General features: G+C 38.9%; 1 protein-coding gene across 7 annotated transcripts in view; it reads right to left on the reverse strand.

Annotated features, from left to right (window-relative positions):
• CSNK1A1 (casein kinase 1 alpha 1) overlaps positions 1–20122 on the reverse strand; it is a 48077-nt gene extending 27955 nt beyond the window's left edge. For 2 of the 7 annotated variants that reach the window (XR_451580.3, XM_007188676.3), the window contains exons 1-2: positions 19487–20122; positions 18760–18866 (exon numbers count right to left, since the gene is read on the reverse strand). Coding sequence is in view for 5 of the 7 variants with exons in the window: in XM_007188676.3 (XP_007188738.1) it covers positions 18760–18866; positions 19487–19609 (230 nt within the window). In the remaining 2 variants the exon portion in view is untranslated. The remainder of the gene's footprint in view (positions 1–18759; positions 18867–19486) is intronic. The other 5 variants (XM_007188679.3, XM_007188677.3, XR_451581.3 and 2 more) reach the window with 4 other exon arrangements.
• Positions 20123–20403: the final 281 nt, after the last annotated feature.

Raw genomic sequence — 20403 nt, forward strand, 5'->3', positions numbered from 1 at the left:
TTTTCCATATAGGAATTCAACACCCTTCACATACATTCCAACATTTATCAACACTTGAAAGAAAAGCTCACAGTGGTGGGTTTAAGAATCTGCCTTCCAATGCAGGGGACATGGGTTTGATCCCTGGTCGGGGAACTAAGATCCCACATGCCACGGGGCAACTAAGCCTGCGTGCCACAACTACTGAGCCCATGTGCCACAACTACTGAGCCCTTGCACCACAAATAGACAGAAGCCCGTGAGCAGAAATGAAGAGCCCGCTCGCCACAATGAAAGATCCCACGTGCCACGAGTAAGACCCGACACAGCCAAATAAATAAATAAATATTTTAAAAAAAGGATAAGTGATGAACAAAGTGAATAGGTTATTTCTCCTTTCCTGATTCCTCTGTTTTGTTTTCCTTCTGTTTTTTCTTCTTTCTTTACTTAATGGCAGAGGCAAATCTGTGCTAGGAAGCTGTCAGAAACTTCAAAGCCAGTCCTTGCCATTATAAACATCCAATACTAAGAATTATGGCAAATTTTTAATATAAAAATCTAATTTATCTAGGTTTTAAAGAAAAATAAATGATTCTATACAAAAACACCAAATCCAGAAAGAGCTAAGGCAGTGATGGGAAGTCACTAAAAATCAAAGGCAAAAGAGAAAGCACAAATCAACTCTCATAAGACTACATCTCATGTCTACATCAACAAATTTGTACCAATGGCTCCCTAACAAAATTACAATAAAGTGAATTTTACAACCATCCAACCCAAACTACAAACTTGAAATGTCAAAGGCACTAATTCATACTTCACATCTTCATGCAATCACACAATTTCATAAAGCACTTTGTGGGAAGTCATATGTAAAGTAAGCCTTTAACAGAATACTCTCATAATAATTAGAAACAAGGGGGAATTAGATGAATTCGGAAACTTAAAAAAAACCAAACAAGTTATTAGGCATTTTTCTCCTTATTGCTTAAGTGTATGAGTTTAAGACATAGCCCCTATTCTCAGTATCAAGAAGACAATCCATTAAAAAACAACTAAAACATAAATGATTCAAAGGCATTTTCCTCCATGGTGCAACTACAGCACTTCTAAAATAATTAGGTCTTTCCACTTAGAAATTGGTATGCTTAGAAATTGGTATTATAACTCCTTAAACCTAAGTGACAGGTGTTTCTTTCATTCTTCCTTTTGATCTCAAGGAATATATAACTTATTTCTCTAAACCTAACACCTCACACCCTCCCCATCTGTGCTTTCCACCTGTGTAACCCATCCCGACATTATTACACACAGATTAGGAGCCAGGAACAGCCTTCTGCTTATCCAAATCCTACTTACTCAGTTTCTACCTTCACCTCCACGTTTTCAACTTTTATTCTGCAAGCTGCTAACTCTCCATTTTCAATTGCAACATCCTAATACCCAGCTGCCAAAGAAATCTTCCTTAAGTAGCCTATCCCACATTGGTCTCCCGTTTCACAGAATTCCTATAGCCACTGACTACTGCTTATATCCAAGATCTAACCCCTTGACAATACAAATATTCAGGTACTGTTACTTTGGCGTTTCTCTCTCTACACCTGTAAGATAAAACTTACTGTTTGTCTTATGTCTTCATAGAACCTGGGTAATGAGCAAGCACTAAGCTGATTCTCTGAGATCATTTAAGTTTGCAGACAATCTGAAACCCACAAACATGAAAACCTCACTCCTATTCTCCACTTTCTAGGTGCCTTCAACCAGAAACTCAGGTCTTATCTTTAGACATTTTTCAACGTAAGCAGCAATGTGTTGCTACTAAGTACACTATGGTAACGTAATGTGCACACTGTAGGTAACTCAGATACTTATGAAATTAAAAACAAACTGGTTTGATTTGGACTTTATTCTTCCTAATAGTTTCAAAAGATGCAGAAGAATCAAGTAATTTAATGGATGAAAGTTAAAAAAAAAGGGGGGCAGGGTCTCGTTTACTATTTGTTTGTTTCAAATCAATGTCTTTAGACTTAGTGTTGCCTGACCAATCAAGGAAGTAGGCCAAGGAATGAGCTTGCAACTTAGAAAACCATCATTTCTTACTGAGAGCATAAAAAAGGTACCTTAAGGTCTGAAGAAGATGCTAAGAGAAGGCAAGGTCCATCTCTCTGATCTTATTTCCTTCCTCTAAACCCATATCCAAACTAATTCTAGTTAAAAAATTAAGAAACAGATAAAAAGCACAAGCCTAAGATAATACATGCACAAGTCAACGGGGCTGACCAAAAAATGCTAACAGAATTCAGAAAAAGCAAACGATCAGTGGGAACTACATCTGTCCAAAGAAAGAAACCTAGTGAAAATGGTCTGTTACCAGTCAGATCCTGAAGGAGGGATAATATTTTGATATGTAAGGTAGAAAAAAGATGTGCTAAGGGCTTCCCTGGTGGTGCAGTGGTTAAGAATCCACCCGCCAATGCAGGGGACACGGGTTCGAGCCCTGGTCCAGGAAGATCCCACATGCCGCAGAGCAGCTAAGCCTGTGTGCCACAACTACTGAGCCTGTGCTCTAGAGCCCGCGAATCACAACTACTGAAGCCCGCTCGCCGCAACGAAGAGTAGCCCCCGCTCGCCGCAACTAGAGAAACCCCATGAGCAGCAACGAAGACCCAACACAGCCAAAAAAAAAAAAAAAAAAAAAGATGTGCTAGGCAGAGGCAAGAATAGACCATGGGCTCGCATAAAGGGGCGAATCAAAGTGACTGATAGTTTGGGGCTATATTATAGACTCTTGAATACCAGGCTAATGTGCTTTAAATTCTATAGATAACTGAGGAATTATCAGTAGAGTATGGCTGGGACATAATATAATTAAGTATTAAGAGCTGGCCTTGGTATCGGTATGCAATATGGAAACTGGGGAGTAGGGGAAGGAGTGACAATGACATGAGAACCAATTAGAAGAGTTATAGCTGAAGATGTGGAGCTAGAGGTTTCTTTTCTCTAATAAATCTCAATGAAAATGGAAATACCTTAGAAAAGAAATAAAATGACTGAAATGAAATATTTTAGATATTGCTATGAGACCCAAGGACTTCCAAGAACAGTAAATCAGTGTAATTATCGTAAATACTCAGTTCAGATTAAAGGACTTAAATATGCCCATCCCTATGACTGTAACAATAACAACAAAAAAAAGAACATTTGTTTAACATAGGTCTTCCCCCTCTGACTTGATTGGTGACAGTTAATTTTATGCATCAACCCGACTGGGCTAAGGGATTCTGAAATAGCTGATAAAACATAAAACAGTATGTGAAAGTATCTCCAGAAGAGATTAGCATCTGAATGACAGGCTAAGTAAAGAAAATCACCCTCCCTAAAGTGGGGTACCTGAACAGAATAAAAAGGCAGAGGAAGAGAAATTTCCCTTTCTGCTAGAGCTGCAACATTCATCTTCCATCTTCTGCTCTAGGACATCCGTGCTTCTGGTTTTCAGACCTTAGGACTCAAACTGGGACGTAAATAATTGGCTCCCCCGGTCTCAGGCCTTTAGGCTTGATCCAGAACTACACTGCTGGTTTTCCTGGGCTTCCAGCTTAGAGACCACAAGTCATGGGACTTCTTTTTTTTTTTTGAATTTTATTTTTTATACAGCAGGTTCTTATTAGTTATCTATTTTATACATATTAGTGTATATACGTCAATCAAAATCTCCCAATTCATCCCACAACCACCACTCCCCCAGCCACTTTATCCCCTTGGTGTCCACGTTTGTTCTCTACATCTGTGTCTCTATTTCTGCCCTGCAAAGCGGTTCATCTGTACCATTTTTCTAGGTTCCACATATATGTGTTAATACACGATATTTGTTTTTCTCTTTCTGACTTACTTCACTCTGTATGACAGTCTCTAGATCCATCCACGTCTCTACAAATGACCCAATTTCGTTCCTTTTTGTGGCTGAGTAATATTCCATTGTATATATGTACCACATCTTCTTTATCCATTCGTCTGTCGATGGGCATTTAGTTTGCTTCCAGGTCATGGGACTTCTTAGCATCCATAATCATGTGAGCAAATCCCTCATAATAAATCTCTTTCTGTCTACCTATAAATATATCTCGTTTTATTGCTCTTTGCAGGTATCACGTTTTTTACAAACTGTGGCAACCCTGCCTTGAACAAATCCATCGGCACCATTTTTCCAACACTATATGCTCACTTTGTGTCTGTCACATTTTCATTATTTTTATATTTTTGTTATTATTATATTTGTTATGGTGATGATCTGTGATCTTTATTTTTGATGTTATTATTGCAAAAAGTTACCACTCACTGAAAGCACAGATGATGGTTAGCACTTTTTGGCAATAAAGTATTTTTAAATTAAGGTAGGTACAATTTTTTTGGACATAATGCTATTGCACACCTAATAGACTACAGTATAGTGTAAACATAATTTTTAATGCACTGGGAAACCAAAAAATTCATGTGACTTTGCTTTATTGTGGTATTCTGGAACTGAACCCAAAATAACTCTGAGGTATGCCTGTATATATGATCCATCAGTTCTATTTCTTTGGAGAATCCTAGTATAATAGGGGCAGCCATTTTATGTCTTGTTCACAACTCTATATACCCAGCATCCAGCACAATGCCTTATATATGCAGGAAATGCTCAGTAACATTTGCTGAATTAAAGAATAAAAAGCTGTATTAGAGGTTTTTACCAGGCTAGGGCATGCCTGACGTGGCAGATGAGGAAAACAAAAATAATCCCTGTACCGAAAGTATAAAGTCATCAGGAAGTATCTATTCATCTTTGATTCAAATAAGCCAAATAATTATAAAAGTTTAGAAATGACAGTCGTAACAGATAAATGTCTTTTCCTATGCCATTTATCTTCCCATCTTTAGATTATTAATGTCAGAGTCTTCACTGAACTAAAAGTATGAGCACTGAATCAGTGCTGTAATATACCCGTTTTCATAGCATCTACATTCTCAAGACACTGTATCTCAAACTTAGTCTCTTGCCAACTTATCATCATCCAACTTTTATGTTCCTTTTTATGAGGGTAGAACTTAAGGACCTGGTCTAGTACAATCTCGCGCAACTCTAAGAACTAGCTCAAATTCCCCTTTTAGGTTGCTACTGCTAACAGTTCCAGCCACCCTACTCTCTTTTGTCTGAATTCCTTTTAATGTTCCTATACATTAATATTTATGTGCACCATCCTTAACAGTAGAATTTTGCCTTTCATAATATTATAAAAACTATAGATAGCTCTTCTTCCCATCCTTCAACAGCACCCAAATTACCATGGGCCAAAAAAAAATCACCTACAGGCAATTCTTGTTTATCTTTTCCTGTATCTTTCTTCTTGCTTCTCATAGTAATCATGCCATGTTGCCTTCTTTTCCCTTTTTGTTTTGTTTCTGGCGTGAGTGTGTTGGGGTTAACAATTCATTTAAAACAGTTAAGAAAGGCACTTCCTACTCCCCCTCTCCTCCTAAATTACCAAACTTAAACAGCAGGTGACCCTCAACCACAACACAAGCCCTCAATTCTCAATTTAAATTCCTGAGTCTCAAAAGTCACCAATCCTCCTAGTATTGCATTCAATAGTTGACTATTTCTGAAAAGTGGAAGCATCTATGAACTTGAGTCTTAAGACACTGTAACCCTTTAACCTAGAATTGTTAGTACTTATTAAGCTCCATTTTATTAATGGCATTCATCATGAAAACAGAACTACGATGCACAGCTTTGACTACATTTTGATTCATGTAACTCTTCAGCGCTTCTGAAGAACTAGACACAGGACTAAAATGTGGGTCACCTCCTGCTTTTCTATTAACTCTTGGTATACAAGATTGCTGTGTAACTCTCATTCTCCTTCTCTGCCCATATTTGCTCCTTAGATTTGTGGCCTTCGTTTTACTTTGAATACCTAGGTACCTAAAATTTAATGAACTAAACTTTTCTCTTGCCATCAAAAATTTAAGACCATCAACCTATTTCCTCCTCTTGCAATTTCATTTAAAACACAATTCATATTTTATAAGGTCAGTAACACAAAATTTTTATTCATAATGCTTTGGATTTACAACTTGCAGAAATACCTTTGAAATGGTTTGGGATCCAGAGCATTTTCACTAGAGAAAGACACTCATTGCTGCTATTTGGCTACTGCAGGGAACTGGAAAATCAGGTTTAATAAAGAAAACAGACATTAAGTTTTCTGGTGAATTAAGCAACTAGAACCAGAAACACAAATACCGATTAGACCTATTTCTCCATACTAAAAACTGATTTAGACGTTAAGTAAGAAAAGAACCACCGTTTTAGCTGTGGGTATGGTGAGCAGAGTAATAATTCTGATAATGTGATGATTTCAAGAAATTTTAGATATTAATTCTATCTTTTACTTCACTGAACCTTTCCCAGAACTTTCCTAGGTCTTCCAAACCTTTTTTAATTGGCTTAATTTCCCCACCCTTACAATCTCACACCCCTGGGGAGGGCATTGATAAGCAAGGAAGTAATTTAAAATTGAACAAGACTAGAAAGGGAAAAGAAAATAAATACTGGAAATCCACCAACTGAGAGACCAATCCTGCATCAAATGTATTTAGCTACAATAACCAAGAACTTGCCCAAACAAGTTGTGTGTGGGTGGGTGGGAGGTGCTAGTTCTACACCAAGTGTTCTGAATCTTTTTTGTTGTCATGGATCCCCCACCTTTGGTAGTCTAATGAGGCCTATTGATCCCTTCTCAGAGTATTTTAAATGCATAAAATAAAATACATAGCATTATAAAGAAAACCAATTTTAGAGAAATTCAGTTACCATAAAATTACTTCAAAATCAATCTTGATATAGTAATATACATGCTCTTTATTAAAGCATTAAATAAGATTTAGAGGCAGGTCTAACTAGTACTATAATTTTGGATATAAAGACTATTTTGAGTTACGTGCAACAATAATGTGATATGAAAATACCTGTGATTTCTATTGGTGACAAAGCCATAGGTACTGCCAAAACTAGTGGGGACTTGTTGCCTACGTTTATAAAAGAAAAACTAGGTTCAGTTAGAGGTACATGAAAATAAAGATGGAATTTTTTTCCTATCCAATTCACTGACCTCGTGGAGGGTAAATCCCTGAACCAAGTTAAGAACCCTGCTCTAAACAGATTTTTAAGGTAAACAGACTGCAGAATAAGATCTAAAACTTGGGCATCATCTGTGTTTCACTCAGCAATAATAATGTCAACTAAGATAATTTGTTTTCCTTCTTCATCCTAACCCTCCTAACTGCTACTACTAATCCTTTGCTCACAATATCATCCCTAAGATCTTTGAATTATGCTGTAGGATTTCCACATTTCTCAGTCTCCTTGTTCCTTGCCCTCTGCCTTAAAAGATGCATAAATGTTCCTTAACCTGCAAATTTTAAAAACACAAACAAAAAAATGTGCTTTGATACTTAGTACTATCTACTACTAAAGCTCCTATTAATTTACCCTTTCAATATTTATGGTGGCTAACAAGACAAAACCCAGTAATTCTTGCTCTCATAGCTTACAGCACAGTCTGTGAAGGCAAATAAATAACACATATGATGAAAGAGAAACTGATGGTGAGAAGGTACAAATTATGGGGACCCAACAGATCTTTCAGAGGGAGGCATTAGGAAAAGCTTCTTGATGAAGAAGTATGTTGATTCTTGAAGCATAAACAGAAGACGGCCAGGTAAAGAGGTGTGTGGGGGTTAGGAGTACGCATTAAGCTTGTTATTCACAAGAAACTGAAAGTAGCCAGCATAGTTGGTTCATAGTAAGACAAGATCATCCGATTTTCTTGTTCACAGTTAACTTGTTGAAAATCTAGTTTCTACCTGCCATCTTACTCTCACTTTTTGTTCTTGGTTCCCAGTATAATGGTTATCATTCTCATCATACTACCCAAAATTATACTTCAAAGATCACAAATGGTCCTTGCTGTCACTGCTCTCTCTAGCCTTGGTCCTTGCTGTCACTGATCTCTCTAGCCTTGGTCATAGTAGTACTGGAAGACAGTATGTGGAGAACTGGAACCTCCAGGGGAATACAAGTATTAAAATATACTATTCCACTGGGAAATGGGACAATATATCTGTAGTTTTCACAATACCAATTATAAAGGGTTGATCAAATCTTTTCTTTTTATTTATTTATTTTTGGCTGTGTTGAGTCTTCGTTGCTGTGCACGGGCTTTCTCTAGTTGTGGTGAGCAGGGGCTACTCTTCATTGCGGTGCGCAGGCTTCTCATTGCGGTGGCTTCTCTTGTCGTGGAGCATGGGATCTAGGCGCGCAGGCTCCAGCAGTTGTGGCTTGCGGGCTCTAGAGCACAGGCTCAGTAGTTGTGGCACACGGGCTTAGTTGCTCCGCGGCATGTGGGATCTTCCCAGACCAGGGCTCGAACCCGTGTCCCCTGCATTGGCAGGCGGATTCTCAACCACTGCACCACCTGGGAAGCCCCAAATCTTTTCTAATAGGCAAATATATAAAATAGATTAGTAGCTACCTAGGCCTGGGAGGATATGGAGAGTGACTGCTAATGTGTTCAAGGTTTCTTTTTTTTGGGGGGGATGAACATTTTAAAATTGGATTATGGTGATGGTTGCACAGCTGTACATATAGCAAAAACCACTGAATTGCACACTTTAAGTAGATGATGCTTACATAGATAAAGTATCTCAAAAAAACTGTCAATCTTTTACCAAAATCTGCTCCTCCAGTCTCTGTTTCAACACTTATTAAGGACCTACTATGTGTGTGATACTGCCGATAAGGATGCCATAAGCATCATAAGGTCTAAAAGAACAGGTAAGTGACAAGTACAATATAAAAGCGACAATAAAGTAAATATAAAACACAGAGGAGCGAGCTATTCAGAAGATAAAAGGGAAGGCTTCTTAGAAAAGTTAGTATCTGAGCTAAACTTTGAAAAATGCCTGTTATTTCTTTACATAGTCTCCTACTTTCAGTCACTCCTCTACAGTTTCATGGTGTCGTTTCTCTGCTATGAAAACCAATGCCCCTCCCTAATTACACACCAAAAAAGCCAAGTTTCATATATATATGAGGAACTCCAAAAATCTAATCTCTGCCTATCCTTTAATTCTATGTCCTTATTGCCTCACCAGACTGCCCTCAGGCCATATCACTGAGTCAACAGTGACTTACTAAGCATGATTGTATACTGAGCTCTATTCCAGCCAAAGCCCAAAGCCTTAAAGTCTCATTCCTTTTCTCTCTCTGGAATATATATTACCTCCTCCTAAAAACTGACTTCCTTTAACTGCAACACCCCATTATCCCAACTCTCCTCTTGCCTTGATTAACTCTGAATTTCTACCACAGGGTTCAGTCCTCACTTCTCAATTTCCTTTCTCCACTATCACTTCTATTCTGATCTTGCTCAGATCTAACACCAGTCCTAGTTCCCTGGCCTAGGATTAGGTCTGTATTTTCTGCTAACTTAATTATACAAGAGCTAAACTTGGGATACCCTGCGCCTTAAACTCAACATGTCCAAAGCTATAACCATACACCCTACTTTTAAAGTGGTTAGGACTCTGCACTCCCAATGCAGGGAGCATGGGTTTGATCCCTGGTTGGGGAATTAAGATCCCGCAATGCTGCATGAGGCAGCCAAAACAAAACTGGGCCCCCTTTTCCTTCTTCCTAATTTAAATCTCAAATTCTCAAGGCTAAAATGACTTACCTCCACTCCTTAAGAAGAGAAATATGAGAAAACGGACATTAAAATGTTAGAGCAAGGGACTTCCCTGGTGGCACAGTGGTTAAGAATCCACCTTCCAATGCAGGGGACGCGGGTTCGATCCGTGGTAGGGGAACTAAGATCCCACGTGCCGAGGGGCAACTAAGCCTGCGTGCTGCAACTACTGTGCCCACACACCGCAACGAAGACCCAGTGCAGCCAAAATAAATAAATAAATAAATAAATAAATAAATACCTTAAAAAAAAGAGCAAGAAAGTAACAGAAATCAAAATATCTCTTAGTATACTTCAGAGACCAAAAGGTTTCCTTTACGGTACTTTTTGCACTATAGGAATCACCTGTATTAAGACAGTTTTACATATAAAGATTTAAGAGAACAAATAATTTTGGCTGGATGAAACATCCCCCCCACCACATTCTACAGTAATTAATTTGTTTAGCAAATCCTTCTTAAGTAGATTCCAGGTTAAAAAAATTTTAACTCAAATTTCTCTGCATTAGCAAATGAACACAAAAGAAAACAAACAATTCCAAAGTCTGATATAATCTTTTAAAACTAGAACAGAAGAAAGAACACAGTCTGGGCTTGAAATGTTAATGCAAGATATAGGAAAGGGGAAAAATGGAAGAGGCAAGGCAAGCTATTATAAAGGAATGATCTAACCTGAAAGAAAAAAAGCAATGAATGAACACATGAATATCTATTCATAAATTTAAATTCTATGTAAACCTGAACTAATAATATAGAACTATGCAATATATACTTATAAAAATAAGCCCTTCAGTGACTAGACAATTAAAAAGTGGCCCAGTAAACCAGAAGTTGGATTTGAAAATGGGAAGCTGGTTGAACTCACAGTATATGCAATATAGTGCAAAGAATAGTGAACCAGCAGCCAAAAAAAACAGGTTCTAGTTCTGGCTTTGCCACTTTCTTGCCTGCATAAGCCATTTTTGCTCGCTGATAAACCTTTTTTTTTAAAAAAAAAAAATTTATTTATTTATTTATTTGGCTGCACCAGGAATTACTTGTGGCACACGGCATCTTAGTTGCTGAGTGCAGGATCTTTAGTTGTGGCGTGCTTTAGTTGCGGGGTGCAGGATCTTTTAGTTGCGGCATGTGGGATCTAGTTCCCTGACCAGGGATCCAACCTGGACCATCTGCATTGGGAGCACAGAGTCTTAGGCACTGGACCACCAGGGAAGTTCCATTGATAAACATTCTTAATATAACTTATTATACCTATCAAGAGATATAATAGTAATTATGAGATTGTAAAAGCACTACACAAACAAAAGGATTACTTTCATTACAAAAAGCAGTTGCCCAACAATTATGAAATGACAACAACCAAGACAACAGCATCTCCTACAATAGTCAGAGCCCTCTCAGTAAAATAATCACTAACTACCCCCAACTGCTCAATACAATGGAGTGTCAAAACCTCAACACAGTATTTCCCAAAGCGTGGTTCTGTGGTCTTTAGCAGAAATTATCTGAGGTTACTTGCTAAAAATACAGACTCTTGGGGCCCATTCCAGTACTGGTCAAACAAATCTGGGGGTGAGGCAGTAAACCCTACATTTTAAACAAGCTCTGTAGGTAATTATTATGCATGGTTGATGTTTGAGAAATGCTGACTAAGCAGGATTCACAAGGAGACATAATGGGGTCCCTGCTGACCTCTCCAATCAAGGCAACCTCTGCATGGTTCAGAATGCTGTTTGGGGCTCAAACTCATGTTATCCCTTTGATGTTAAGGGAAGGTTCATGTCCTCACAGGAGATTTAGACATCTTTGCTCCTAATTTTCAGCAAGAGACAAATTCACAATTATATACATGTCAGGTACATGGTAGATGCTCAAAAAGAACGTTAAGCCTCACAAAATTTTTGTCTGTTCACTGAAATGTGCCCAGTATCTGAAACTGCCCACCCAGTATGTAGTAGGCACTCAAATATATGTATTTATTGACTGAATGAAAAATGTCTGCTTATTCTCTAGAAGGTACTGTACAGGTACTGTAAAGTTCACTGACACTCTCCAACAACAGAGCTTTAATTTTTAGAGAAAAACCCAACATCACTCCCTTCCTTAAGAAGTATACAAAGTATTAATATTATGGAGGTCCAAAAATGAGAACACTAGGATTTCAATAAGTGAAGCTTAGTGGTAACAATAATTTCAATCAAGTGAGAAGAGCCAAAAGCAAAACAAGCTAACGTGAATACATAGTGAATAGGGTAGTAAAGGAATGGAAAAGGAAAAGAATGGTATTTACATAAAGGTATAAAATCCAGTCTTTTAAGAATTTCATTATAGTGTTACCAAGGACAGTGTATTAGACACTTCTAATACAACTGAAAGACTTGGAAAATTTGGAACTTAAAACAAAATTTACAAAAACTTCATGCTACTACTTTCCAACAAGGCAGCTTTAAATCAGATCTCACACTCCCCTTGCCATAAAAGCCACCTTAAGGACAGAATAATCTGGCAGTGTAAGAAGTGTAACAGATAAGTACTCAGAGCAGCCTCCAGACAACCTGAAATATAGGACAGCCTCAATTTCAGGTTAATTTGCAAACCCTGCCATTGCACACTTAAAGATGGCACAAACGAAACATATGATGTGTACTATGTATGCTTAGTCACTGTCACCATCTTGTTTCCCTTTAATAAAAAAAACTTCTGTACAAAAACTGCAAGTCAAAACCAAAAGAAATTCCAAAAGGCCAATTCACCACTGATAAATACTTATGCTGACAAATGTCCACCTTAGCAAGCCTTTACTGTGAAATTAATAGACACCAGCATTTTGATATGGTAGTATCTTTATATCAGGATTCAAAGCTAAATCAACTAGTACAGCCATATTTCCATTTGTAAATTGCATACCGCCTAGTGAGTTCAGCTGAGTTCACTTAAGAAATACTAAAAGTGGGAATTCCCTGGTGATCAGTGGTTAGGATTCTGCGGTTCCACTGCTGGGGGCCTGGGTTCAATCCCTGATTGGGGAACTAAGATCCCAGAAGCCGCACGATGCAGCCAAAAAAAAAAAAAAGAAATACTAAAAGTCATATACCCCCAAATCAAATAAATCAAAATATCCGAGGTTAGAAGCCAGGTGTCAATATTTTTTTTTAAGTTTTCTAAGGGATTCCAATGTGCAGCAAAGTTTGGGAACCACTGAAAGAGGCAGTAAGATCTATTCAAATAACACATCAGCTGTGTGACTTTAGACAAATTAACCATTTTGACTCACACTTTATATAAAACCTCAACTTACAGGATTGTTGTAATGATTAAATGAGACCATGTGCAATGCCTGGATACTGGTTGATTCTTTTTTTCTTGCGCATAGATGGAAAAAAGAATGTTTAGCCACACAAAATTCAACCAACTACCCACTTATTTCAAAGTACATTATCAATGTTATGAATAAAAGGCAACTAAAACAAAATATCATTGCAGAGAATGGAAGATGTACCTTTTATTCTACTGATCCCATCAATTTATATAATGCATTAAAAAAACTCTTAAGACCGAGTTGGTCTTACAAAAATCCCTTTTATAAAGCAAAGTTGACATGCATGACGGAATTCATCCTAGGTTCAAATCTAGATGACATCACAGACAGAACCCTAAGTATTGACTCTCAATATAATGCCCTTTCCTTTTCCCTTTTTATTAAGGATCAGAATGTACTGTCCAACTAAACGTTTTTCTCCTGCACTTCCAAAGTCTCCATTAAACAACATACCCCACTGACGACTCTCAGACAAGGAAAAGGCAGTATTTTAGCTATTCAAAGGAGGAAAATAGGGTAAAGATCTCAGTTGCCACTGAGAATCACCACCCCAACCTGGTCACTTTATTAGGTTAGTATACTTCATGCTGAAACATATTACTAACTTGTAGTCTTACATAAAGAAAAATCAACATCAAATCCAGAAAAATGTTACTACAATTCAAAAGATCGATTAAAAAATAAATATATAAAACCTATGTTGTCACAAAACATAGCCTACCAAGGATTAGCAGTATTAAAAAAAAAAAATCAAATATTCTTCATCTCATTAGGGAGTGTGGGTTACATCAGTGTATGCATTTGTCAAAACTGATTCAATGGCACATTGATCTATATACACTTCATTGTATGAAAATTACATCTCATTAAAAAAATTCCATTAAGACACGGATAAGTACATGTTATGTGATTACTAGTTATTAACAATTTTCAAGAGCCACCTGAGATTGTATTGGAAATACAAACAGTAACAAAAAAGCATCATTTAGACTAGTTATTCATTTATATTATGAAAGCTATTAAGGTACTCATTTAGCCTCAGAAAAACTTGTTAAAACTCAAAGGCTGATTTTAAGAATAAAATGGAATAAACCAAAAGATTAGATTTATAACATTTGTTTCAAACTCTAGTTTTCTCTTGTATAGACCTCTTGACATTAAAGTTTCTTACTAAACAGGACAGATCATGAGAAACCATCACTAAATCATATCTTAGGTACAGATTAAATGTACTCGGAAACAAAATAATCTAGCTCTAAAATCGATTAAAGCTAAGGTAGTAAAATCCATGGACTATACAAGGGTTTACAAGTATTTACTCCACTTTAAGATACAAATTAATAATGTCCACAAAAGTTCTCATCCAGCAATCCATGGATTCAAAAGGGAGAATAAGAATCATAAGGATCTAATTAAATAATAATACAAACAATAGGTTACTTACATTTATCAGTTTTTCTGTATGAGACCAAACGCCATACAGTGAAGGAGGCAAAATATGGCTCTGCAGCATCAAATGAAAAGGTGTGGGTTATGTGAGCAGGTATGATTTGACCTTGACATAAAGGTGAAAATGGCTCACAGGAAAATTGGAAGTTAGGAGATTTCTAGTAACCCCTCTGAGACTCAACAGTCTAATTTATATATCATGAAGTGTTGGGCTATTATCTCTCAGGTTTCATCCAGCTCCAAATGCTATCTAAGCATCATTACATTATTCCATTACTAGAAATCCAGCATAAGCCAATATAAGTACCTTTAGTATACCACGGATTCAGTTACTGTATGAATCCTGTGATCTGTAATTTATCTCTCTAATAAAGACATACCCAGTGTAGACATCATCTTTGTTCTCTGATAAGAGTATTAGAACTTACTTACAGGAGTATTAGAACTTATTTACAGGATATATGCTCAGTGCCAAAAAGCTAAGATTAAAATTTAAGCTGCTTTTATCACTGGACAGTAAGGATTAACTAGTACTTTATAAATATCTCCTAGAATATTTGACATTCAAAGAAGGCAAAAAAAAAAAAAAAAAAAAGTGGTTAAAGAAACAAGACAACTGGGACCTCCCTGGTGGCGCAATGGATAAGACTCCATGCTCCCAATGCAGAGGGGCCTGGGTTCAATCCCTGGTCAGGGAACTAGATCCCACATGCGTGCCGCAACTAAGAGTTCACATGCCACAAGTAAGGAGCCCACGTGCTGCAACTAAGACCCGGTGCAACCAAATAAATAAATATTAAAAAACAACAACAACAAAAAACAAGACAACCAAAATTATCCTATGCCCCCTCCCATCTTCTTTATCATGTTTTCCTATAAAAGTATATCCCATTAATTTACTTTCTCCTAAATGGTAACCTATGGTTTACCTGATACAGGTAGCATTTTTAAGGTCCTGAGTGGTATCTCACCACTAAAATATCATTCAAAGGTAAGATCTAGACAAAACACCAAACTGTGATGAAATGCTTTCTAGCTACCATCATCTGAAAATAAATCTTAAAATTCAGAGCTGAAAGTTCTGAGATCAACTAGGCCAGTGACTTATTTAAGTAGGGAAACTTGTTCAAACAAAACCCTACCCAAAAGCTCAGCATGCAAAACTAGAAAATTACCAACCTGGCAAAACCCTCTTTTGATTTCAAAAATGAGAAAACTGATATGCCTAAAGAGGTTAAGGGACTGACAAACCCCAGATCACTCAGTCAATACCACATGGCAGATTTAGAGCCTGGCTATAACATAACTGCTTCTTTAGAGAACAATTTAATCCAGTTCAAAGTGGCACAAAGAAAGGGAGGGTTGTAACAGAAACACAGTAATTTAAAATGAGCTCCCAGAGGTCAATTCACAAGGCCCAAGGACTTTCAGTTTCTTAAAAATATCAAGAGACTGAATGCCATCCTCTCATTCTTGCTCCTTACACTCACTGGATGCTATGCTTCCGCACAATAGATCCCTTAGTAAGGTTCTTACATACTAAGGACTTGATAAGGCAGGTATGCTATATAGGCCAGGTAATTTTCAGCCCTTGTTTTAGAATATCTCCTAGTATCTTTAAGAAAATTGCAGGGTGTGGGGTGGATTGGGGGAGGAGGGAGATATTAGTGTGGTATAAATGCAGCAAACCTAAAAATTTTAAATTAATGTCAACATTTCTAAAACAATGGGTAACAGAAGAGACTGCCCTTTTAATCTAGCTAAGCTGAACAATTTAATTCAATATTTCCCAAGTAAATATTTATTAAGTGTATACTATATATAGCTGATGTGGAAATAGTGGGGAACAAACAGCAAAGGGGAAGATGTTGCCACCCAAAATAAAGAAAGCTTATGTAAGTCCTTCTTATCTTTCCCACTTCAGTGGACAAACAGTACTCTCACACTTCACTTTAAAACCAATGATCCACTTTTTGTTTCTATGTACCTGGACTCTACTACTCCTAAAACAAATTTACTCTTTCCTCACCCTCATCCAATTACTACATTTTTGCCTTAGAGACTACTCCCAGAAGCCACACTTTACTCTTGGATGCCCTCCCCAACCAGTTCACCAAGCTTTCTTCCTTAGAGCCAGATCCTGAAATCCCATCTCCTCTCCCAGGAAGTCAGGTTAACCTCTTTAGCTCCATCCAGTTTATAACTACCACAACACTCTCTGCACTCAACCTCTTAGAATTTTGCTCACAAGTCAATTTCATTTATTGATGTGTGTAATCAGCATATTGACTATTGCCCTTGTTGGTCTGTATCAGTGTTGTCCTTAAATAAAAGCTAACAAATAAAAGTGCATGTATTTAATTTGGGTTTAGCACTGAAAATGCCAGATGCTTACTGCTTTTTTGAAAACATTAAATTCAACCTGATTTGTGAAATTTATAAAACCTCCCAACACAGATGAATCTCAAAAGCATTACGTTAAGTTAGAGAAGCCAGACACAAATGACCTCATACTGTATGATTGCATTTACATGTAATTCTAGGAAAAACTAGTGATGGAAAGCAAATCAGCGAGGGCCAGGGTGGAGAGATGAAAGTAAATGCAAAGGGAAAGGAATTTAAAAATTTTAGGCGAATGCAATTGATATTTCTTATTTTGTGAAGAAAAAAAGCTAGATATTTTAATCAAGGTTTTCATTTTTCCACAATAACAAATTTATTTTCCTACACAGCAGGGTTTTGTTTTTTTTTTTTAAAGGGATGAGAACCATTAAAAATCTCAAATCTGGATTATCTCCAATTTCACATTAATCTTTACCTCATAAGATAAACTTGGAATTTTCTTCCTAATAATTTATTTTGACTTTGAACCAATAGAAAATCATATCATTCAATTTCTCCATTAAAAATGTCTATCAGCATTGAAAATTTTTTAAGGATAGTGTCACTCCGGTTGTTTCCACATCAGAATTAATGTATATAACCCAGTCATTAATTCAAGATTTGAGGAATAAAAGCTGGGATAGTAAAAGAGGCTACAGTAAATACCATTCCAGTTAATTCTCAACTACCTCCGGATCTTTTTGCAAATGTTATTTTTGAGTAATTGTTGGAAAATGGCTGAGTCTTAAACTATATTTTAGTCTCTATTCTGGGAAGAGGCTCTTTAATCTCAAAAATCAAACTATTCTAAAATCCTTTAAAGTTAACCATTTAAAAGAACCCAGTGTCTTCATCTGGTCATCTTTTATCCTGATTACTATTTGCCTTCACCAATATCACATCTCCAAAAAAAAGCCACAATTTCCCAGATGTGAGGAGTTACTGACCAAGTAACTCAACAGGTTAAAGTTACTTGTCAAACTGTGGTTACACGATTAAGTTTTCTTTTAATACAACTGAGTCAATTTCAACATAGCGCTGTTCAAACTGCCTTTGCCATTTCCCACAAAATTTAGTACACAGACTGAAATGTGGCAAACATTACCATTCTTTACAGACTTAATTAACACTTCTGGAAAGACTATGAAAGATTTTGCAGAGTAAATTTAATTTCACATCGCATCTGCTGCAGAGATCAGACTGTCATTATGGCATCTCCTTCCCTGAACCCCACCACTGTCTGCAGCTTTATTCTTGGCTTTTCAAAGGTTTAATCAACTCAGGGCTGCTAAACAGGGAATCAAGGAAGCATAACTTATGAACTCAAGCAGAGAAAAGGGCAGGAATATGTGGTTGAGTCACGTCGTTCCGCCATTTTCTAAGCGGAGGAGGAAGACATGTTGGAACAAAAACACAACAAAAGAGCAGCCATTTCCCAAGCCAGCTCCAATAGCAACCCGAACTGGCCCAGCCCGGTGACTTCGGCACTCTCAAATCCACTTCACCGGACAAACCCAAGAACATGTGAGGTGCAGACGAAAAGAAAGCAGCAGGCAACCCTTCCGCGTTGGGATCAAAGATGAGCTGCATACTTTAACCGCAAACGAAAGCCTCGGGAAGAATGACGGAAGCTTTGCAGCAGAGTGTTACAAACTGAAATTCTAAACTTAAGTTGGCAAACTAAAATTTACTCTGTGATTGTGGTGACTTACGCTTCACAGGAAACCCAGGTAACTCAAATACCAAGAGCCGGATTCAGCTGGCCCTATCACCTGCCTCGTACACATCTTCCCCGTTCCCATACTTCCCTCGGAGGATCGCCTATTTGCTTAAGGATTCTTACCGTATGTGGGGGATGCCAACCCCACCTTGAAGAATCTTATAGAGTTTGCTCTCGTACAGCAACTGGGGATGCCTGGCCTTCTGAGATTCTAGCTTCACTGCCACTTCCTGCAGGGGAAAGAGGGGATGATGGCATCAACATCCTTACGGATTCAATGTCATTTGGGAGAAAAGAGGGAAACACGAGCAAAACTCCAACTCTCGACTAGAAGGTGGAAGTGAGAGGCTGGGAAAAGAAGGCTCTCTTTGTAATTATAAAACGAGGCAACCAGCCTCAAAGGCCTCTTCAGGGGGTAGTGACGAAAGCGGCACGTCCTCTCAAGTGCAGGAAAACGATTCATCCAGAAAATGTAATGAGAGGTTATGAAGAAACCAGGCGATCGGATGCTGTCCTAATGGGAACAAGAACCCCGGCAGAATTAAAAATATAGGTAGAAAAACATGGGGATCACAGAAATAGGATTTTGCCGTTCTCACCTTAAACGACGGTTTTAAAAGTTCGATTAAGGTGCATTTTTAACAAGCTGGGAAACTTCCTAGTACACCCAACCTTTATCTTGGGTTCTTCCCTTTTAGGGAAAGAAAGCGGGGGAGGTTCCTAAGGGAGGGAAACTGGCTCCCTCTGGACTTCCCAGTGCGTGCATGCGGTGGGAAAAGGCCCGAACAGTTCGCGGGAGAGGGGGGAGGGCAGGCGCAGCGTAGTCGTGAACCCCACCCCAGGTGATTACCTCGCCGTTGGTGATGTTGATCGCCAGATAAATGTCACCGAAGGAGCCAGACCCGATCTTCCGTACCAGTTTATATTTCCCTCCGACAATGAATTCGGCCTTGGAGCCGCTGCTGCTCGCCATCCTGCGAGACGAAGATGGAGGCTGGGGCTAAGCCCCGACACCTCTAAGGGGAGAACGGGAGACCTCTAGGGCTCGTCCACGGAGCAAGGCTCCGGAGGGAGGCAGGAAGCAGAAAACGCTGGCTCTTTTCTTGGCGTTACAGGGCCCAGAGTCGGCCAAGGGGAACCTAATCACCGCTGCTGTCAGGTTTCTTTTTGCCAGGCCGCAGATTGTTGAGGGGGTTCTCACGGTAACCAGGCTGGGCCACTTGCTTCTGGCGGCCGCCGCTGCCTCACTTTCGCGGCGACGTCGCGGGCTGGAAAAGGAGAGCGGTGAGTTAGGGCGGCGATACCGCTGCCACCACTGCCGCCGGCTCCCGCCCCGGGGGTACCCCTGTCACTCCGCCGACGCCGCCATCTTGTTACCCCGGCTCCAGCCAACACAAAATGCCCCCAGCGCTCGGGAGCCGCTTCTTCACGGCGCAGAGCACTGTGGGAAAAGGATTGCGGGCGCTAGTCCCGGAGGGTCGACAGCGAGAAGGGAGGGCGGAACCGGATCCGTGAGAGTCACGGCCCACGCTCCGAGCGTCACCCCGTCACCGCCCAACTGCGCACGCGTACTGCAACCCCGCTGACTGCGCAAGCGTGCCGTGGCGCCTCCTCATCCCCGCCCAGGGCTCCTTTCCACTTCCGGTCGTTGGCTGTTCCAGTGCTAACTACCTGTGTGTTAGTCACCTCAGAGCCGCCTGGTTTCTGAAAGGCCACGCGGCCCCAGGTCTCGAGAACATGTTAGGGAGGAGTCACCTTCATTTTTCG

This window comes from Balaenoptera acutorostrata, chromosome 2 (genome assembly GCF_949987535.1).
Source record: "Balaenoptera acutorostrata chromosome 2, mBalAcu1.1, whole genome shotgun sequence".
Classification (NCBI taxonomy): Eukaryota; Metazoa; Chordata; class Mammalia; order Artiodactyla; family Balaenopteridae; genus Balaenoptera; species Balaenoptera acutorostrata.